Genomic DNA, 6,628 nt, shown 5'->3' with positions numbered 1-6,628 from the left:
GAACTTACTCCATCAGGTAGGCAAAAACATAATTTAAAAAAATAAAGAGCCACAGCACATTATCTTCCTATGGAATCTGCTAATGCTTAGAAAGAGTATCTTGATCAAAAAGCACGGATCTAAATTTCGTCTGTTTGCGAGTTAAAATAATGTGTGTGTGCATTTGTGTGTAATTTTGAAAGTGAGGCATGCCAGAACACATGGCTTGCCTGGCATTTCTCTGAACCCTCATCTCAGGACAAATCCACAAGGAGCGCGTCTGCTTCTTTTCTTCCTAATCAAATAATGCCTCTCACTGAGGTACAAGAAGAAACCTTGTTGTACTTTTTGCAAAAAATATTTATGAACCCAAGGATTAAAATGAATGATTTGAAATACCAGAATCCATCCTTGTTAGAGAAACTCAAAGGTGCTTAATTGCTCTATTAAGATAAGTAATTATACCCTGACACATATCTCTATGAAGAGGCATTTGAAACAAAGACATGAGGCTTACTAAAAGCTACATTTTTCTCTCCTGATTTTGTCTTTAAACCTCGACAGTGAACGTTGAGTATTTCTATTCTAAAACTGGTGATAGTCCATCAGGGCACCGCCATTGTATTGATGCATCTCTTACAGCATCAAAGACAGTAAGTGCATTCATTATTTTGCAAAGAAAGTTTTTTTTTTTATATACTTTGTAGCCTCAAACACACACAAGAATCACGAGAGCATGTAGTATGGTGCGCGGATGGAAGCAATAATATGTTTTCCTTCATGTCACACTCCTCACCCCCAATTTTGGCCTACTGTATTTACTTAATATAACCTACTTCATATTTGGGAATTTACCCTGAACATTTTTTTCCATCATTTCACATGGACCTTTCTATACTGTTTAAAGTTCTCCACGCTTTCCTTGTTTTTCCGATCTCCTGGAGTCGTTACCCAATTACAGCTGGGATCAAGGCCAAAAACAGCTCGGTATCACAACTCAGATGATCTCAAGTGGCACCTCAGTTAAATTGCTGAATAATCTTTTCTCTGGGGTTCAGATAAACATTAGTTGAGTTTTCTTATACCTTACGCTTTCCTATAAGCCCTTCCTTTTTGATTTACTGTTCATATTGTTTTCTTTTTATATAGCTTTATAGATACGATTGGTTGCGGTCCTCCCTCAGTGGTACAGCTACCACTTAGGATACCCCTTTCTTCATAGCCTCTCTCTGGGTAAAACTAAAAGATAAATCAGGCTGCAGTCTCAGTACAACTTGCCCTCAAATCACAGAAAAGAATTTCAGCAGATCCTGGATTCTCATTCTGTTGTTCAGTGGTTATGGACTATTTCATATCTTTCAGGGAAAATAGCACTTTTCTGCAGTTTCATCTGTATGAAAGATATTACTGAAAGCCAGTCCTGAGCTTCTAGACAGTTTTTGAAAACAGAAATTTGCAATGTGAGATGATCCGAAACCAGGCTAAACTCGTACTTGTTAAGCAAATGCTTCTCCTTCCTGGCTGCTTAAATGAAGTAGAGGAGGCCTCCTCTTCTCCAGAGCAATTCAGCCTTCTCCCTTACAATGAAGTAACCTCTGAGAAACTATTTGGAGCAGAAGAAAGCCTTCTCTCGGGTGTTTTGGTCTTAAAGAAGGAAAAGTCTGCTTCCAACTGGAACAACTCTGCTGCTTATCCCACTGCACGAACACAAATAAAAGCAAAACTGTAGATGGAAAAGGGAAATTGATGAACTGCAAAGGAGCTGTTGCTCTATCTTTCATGCCGTGAAGTAGAGCAAATGACTGAAATAATTTTCATATCTGCATTTGTTTTCCTGGTTCAAAGAAAAGATTATGATAATAAATTCCATAGGGTGTTAAATTGTGTTTTTCTCTGATGATTGTCATAGTGCTGTACCTAATGTGAGCAGGTTGGGGTGAAAGTGTCCTTGTCTGCTGCTGGAGATGTATCTGCTCTCAGGAGATAAGGAAGAGAAGGGTATTCCTACAGAATAGGCTTTCAAGGATCTGCACTGCAAAGGTTGTCCTACATTAAAGCAGCCACACACTGTCACAGTACTGTTAGTCACTGTAACCAAGCTTTTAATGTCATTTATAAAAAAATAAAGTTATTTACATTTGCAACTTATTTGATGGCATCCTCCTTTTATTACAGCATTTGGATTAGTGAAGAAACATTACTGGAACTCATTTGAGGGTCAACTTATCAAAGGGAAGCGTAGCAGTGTAGAAGAAATGTTTAACACCTTGTGAATCCTTGCTGTTTTGCAGCATCACACAATTCATTCTTTACAGCGCATGCACCCTGGCCTTTCAGTGAGCAGAATTTCTCTTCCGTATTAAGATGTAGAAATTGTGCCCACATCTTGGGGACAGTCCCACATTGTTACATGTGGCACTTCGAGGCATAACCAAAGGAATTAGTTTCATTCCATTGCGTGGTAGCCTAAATGCAGAATGTAGCTGCTTACATATTTTCAAGAAAACTCTGGTTAAAAGGACAAAAACAAAGAATGGTTACACTTCTTGCATAGTTGCAGTAAACCCGACCCGTGAATACAAAAGCCATCAAAATATATTATAAATCTGAGTTTCAAAGCTAATCTAAAATACTGCTTTGCTTTAGAATACAAATAACACTGTTTGGGGTTAGTTTGTAGAGTTGCGTTTTGGTCCATGCTGTTAATTCTATAACAATCTGTTCCTCTTCCATTAGTTTAACAGCCTCAGAACAACAGGTCCTCAGGCAGTGGCACAAATGGCAAAGCCCAAGAAGGGCTTTTCCAAATTTCAGACTTCAGCGGCTGCAGACAGTTCATAACAGCTCTCCTTTCCAGCGTCTCCTTCCTTTACTGCTTTAAATAGATTTCCCTCAGAGCTCTAAGGGAAAGAACTGAGGGGAAACACAGATTTAACACATAGAGATGGAGGTTGGTCCCCATCTCTGGGTCTTGAGCCGATAAAATCATAGCTCTTAAAAAGATCCAGCCCATAAAAAAAGGTCGACAAGAGAAAAAAATTACTTTGGCTAAGCGGTAGTTCCACATAATCTGCTGGCGGCAGAGACATCTTTGGTGTCAGCGTCGGGTCGTCCTGAGACCACAAATGGCCAAGTCTGCAAGCAAAAAGAGGGATTTGGCGTTAGAAAGTTTATCCTAGTATGAAACCAGAGCTTTATTACTGATAGATGTCTAATTCTACTTCACTTGCAAACACGTCATCGTGTTTTAGTCCCTGCGGGAAGCACCGAGAAAGCTGACTTCCTCTAACAAATATTTTCATTACGTTATTTTCTTTATAATGAAACTCTCCACGTAATGCTGCGACGTGCAACAAATTGTTCTCATCAGGCATGCAACACTCATCTCGCTTTGCGACTGTTTGCATCGTTCTATAAACACAAGATTTAGAAACTATTCGGAAACGCTATGTGAGCCAACTTCATACCCTCGCGGGCGCTTGGTTTTGGACTGCGAATTGCTCCTTTCTCGGACATAACACTTGCTTCATACCCGAGGAATTGACCTCTCCGGGGTTCCCCCCACTGCCCGGACCTGCAGCACCCGCCCGGACCCGGCACCCGGGGCAGCGCCGCCAGCAATGCCCGGACGGCGGCTCGACCCGAGCGCTGCAGACTCCCGGGCTCCCCCGCCGGCATCCCGTACCAGGTTGACGGGGTGCACGTAGCCGTTCTCGTAGCGGTCCTCTTGCAGCAGCTGCCGGAGGTGCGCGATGTAGCTGGAGGCCAGGCGCAGCGTGTCCAGCTTGGAGAGCTTGGTGTCGGGCGGCACCCAGGGCAGGCTGGTCTTCAGCCGGGAGAACGCTTTGCTCAGCACCCGCATCCGCGCCCGCTCCCGCGCGTTGGCCGCGTTGCGCTGCGACTGCTTCCCCTCTGCCGCCGGCCCCCGCGGCCCCGACGGCGCCTTCTTGCCCCCGGGACCGCTGCCCCTCGCCCGCTTCCTCTTGCAGCCCGCCGCCCCCGCCGCGCAGCTGCCCTCGCCGTCCTCCTCCTCCTCCTCCTCTTCCTCCTCCTCTTCCTCCTCCTCCGCCGCCGAGGAGTTGTCCCCAGAGGGGTAGAGCTCGCCACGGGGCTGCCTCTTGCCCGCCGCCGGGTAGTCCAGCTGCAGCGCCCGCAGGTCCATCTCGGGCAGCTCCTCTGTCTCGCTCCCGGAGCCCGCGGACATGGCCCCTGGGGGTAGAGGCGGCGGCGGCGGAGGCAGGGCGGGCGGCAGAAGCGGCTGCGGGCAGCGCGGGGCGGCCCCGCCGCGGAGAGACCGTGCGGGGGCGCGGGGGGCGCGGCGGGGGGATGCGCCCCCGCACAGCGCTATATAGCGGAGGCCGCGGGGCCGAGAGGCGGCCGGGCCGGGGGGAGGAGGAGGGGGCAGCCCCCGGCCGAGCCCCGCGGTGGGGCGGTGCCTCCCGCAACTCCCGGAGCGGCGCCGCGCGGAGGGGCGCGGTGCCGCCCGGTGGGCTGCGGGGTATCGGGCTCTGCGGGAGATCCCCGCGGGGGAAAGGACGGGTGAACGCTCGGGTAAACGTTCCACAGGGGGGATACGAGAAGAGCCCCCGAGCTGCATCCCTCCCGCGCCCTTGACACCGCCTCTTCCCAGGATGAATAAGCAACACATTGCTTCCCCGCTGTCCTCCCTGCCCTGTCTGCGCGCAGTTAAGCAGAATAACAGTTCCACTACACAGAATAGAAAAGAACCTAATGACTACAACAGGTGGAAAGATCTTGTCCCGAAATTTCGCTCCCTTTTTTTTTTTTTTTTTTTTTTTTTTTCTTTCCCTTACATTTCCCTCCCGAGTTAAGTGGAACCTTCCCGCTGCCGCAGAGCGACTTTCCTGGCATCCGCGGCCGTGCTTTCACCCAGCGCTCCGCGGCCCGCGGCCACTTAACGCTGTGTAAACCTCGGCTTCGCCCGCTGGGGCCAGAACCACATCAGAGCCGAGTTGGGAGCAACCCTTCCAAGGGAAACTTGACATTGCTCGAAGCGCCGAAACACGCGGCTGGTCCTGCAACTGGATCTCTTGAACTCGGGTTGACACTGAGATGCCCTCGCTGGCAATGAGAAAGGGGAGCACGCCAGCCTTGGGGGTTGCTTGGCCTCCCTAGTTCACCTACATTTTCCCTTATATACATACATATATATCGATACAAACATATATGTATGTGTATATATATATATTTAAAGGTACTGCAGAGGGAGAGATATAGGTTTACTTCCCCCTGTGCCCCCCCCCCCCGCCGGCGGGGGTGTTTATACAGGTGCGGGCTGAACGCTTTCCCTGCTAAAGATTAATGGGAGAAAGTGCAGAATTTCTTTAAACAAAGGAGAAAATCGTACCCGGTCTCAAAAGCCACAATGGCAAAATCTCACCTTCCGCACCCACCTCTTCCTCAGCCGGTTAAAGGCGATGTAGAATGAATACTTCGTCTCTTTTAATGTCGGGATGGGGCAGAGAGAGGGGCTGGGAAATAAAGGAATGGCCAAATTCTCAGATCGTCTTTGCCTGCACCTTGGTTCGTGCAGGCAATGGGAAGTGCCATTGGGTGAACTGAGAGTGAGCCTCGACTTCGGATTTACACCCAAAGAAGCTGAGCAAAACGGATTCCTCTCATATCCACCAAACCTCTGATTTGCGCGACCTCGGCCAAGGTATCGTTTTCCGGATTCAGGATCATTTTCAAGGCTTTTGATGGGGCATTACATCATGCTCCCATTTATCCTCTAGCCAAGACTTTGATCCTTTAGGCTCTCCGCGTACTCAAGGAGGGGAAATGCCCCCTGGTACACGGAGGAAGCGTTTCACGCCCGTTATTAGGTACAATCCCTTTCCCTTTCGCCCGTTCCTAAGTTAGAACACAGCTCGCCCCGCGCTGCGCTCCGAGGGCAGCATCCTCTGCTCCATCCTCCCTCCGTGCGGGGCAGCGGGGCCGGCAGCCCGCGGGTAGCCGGGATGTGGCAGGACAGAAAAACAGCTTTTATGTTCTTTCTGAAGTAAAAGTGCAGCAGGAAGGAAAAAAAAAAAAAAAAAAAAAAAGTCCAGAGGCCAAGTCCGTAAAAGTCAGGTTATCTCTGGGAAGAGGAGGGGGAGCCGCTAAAAGCAGCGTTCACTCTCTGGGGTGTTGGCAGCGACAAAGCAGGGCGGAGGAGAGAGATGTGTTCTCGATAAAGTGCCTTAAGTAACACTTTCCTTCGGCGTTTGTCCTCTCATCGAACTCAGCAGAGCACCCGGAGTCACTTCGCTCCCACCTAAAAGTGCACTCACACTTTCGGAAAGGCCGCGATGTAAGAAGGGCGCTTTTATTCCTTTGCTCACGGCGGTGAGAAAGGCGGAATGGCTGCGAGGGGGTTGGAGGGCGGGGGGAGCGGAGTCTGGCAAACATCTCAGCCTCGATCTTTCCGCAGAGGGAAAAGGGCTGCGTGGGGGGCACACGAGGCTCCTGCGCGAAGGGACTTTGGGTGCTGCCGGCGATGCGGCAGCAGGTGGATGAGTGACAGCCTTTGTTTTATGCCATCTAAAGCAAGAGAGCACCTCTGCATGGCTGAGAGCCCCCGGGAGAGGCACCTGGGAAGGGGAGACAATAACAATGCCCTTAGGCAGGGGGGACGGGGACGGGGACG

At 49.5% G+C, this 6,628-nt stretch overlaps 1 protein-coding gene across 2 annotated transcripts; it reads right to left on the bottom strand.

The window, feature by feature from the left end:
* Positions 1 to 2,058: 2,058 nt before the first annotated feature.
* MSC (musculin) lies at positions 2,059 to 4,183 on the bottom strand. 2 transcript variants are annotated; one of them, XM_042839717.1, is made up of 3 exons: positions 3,665 to 4,183; positions 3,023 to 3,114; positions 2,059 to 2,892 (listed from the first exon to the last, which is right to left on the bottom strand). In XM_042839717.1, exons 1-2 carry the CDS (start codon positions 4,181 to 4,183, stop codon positions 3,028 to 3,030), a joined length of 606 nt encoding a protein of 201 aa, XP_042695651.1. In that variant the 3' UTR covers positions 2,059 to 2,892; positions 3,023 to 3,027. The 2 variants fall into 2 exon arrangements, with proteins under 2 accessions (XP_042695651.1, XP_042695648.1); XM_042839714.1 differs by having other exon boundaries at positions 2,059 to 3,114.
* Positions 4,184 to 6,628: the final 2,445 nt, after the last annotated feature.

Source organism: Centrocercus urophasianus, unplaced genomic scaffold (genome assembly GCF_019232065.1).
Source record: "Centrocercus urophasianus isolate 14NV4802_14NV808 unplaced genomic scaffold, USGS_Curo_1.0 seq_11, whole genome shotgun sequence".
Taxonomy (NCBI): Eukaryota; Metazoa; Chordata; class Aves; order Galliformes; family Phasianidae; genus Centrocercus; species Centrocercus urophasianus.
This window is presented reverse-complemented; position numbering and strand designations above follow the sequence as displayed.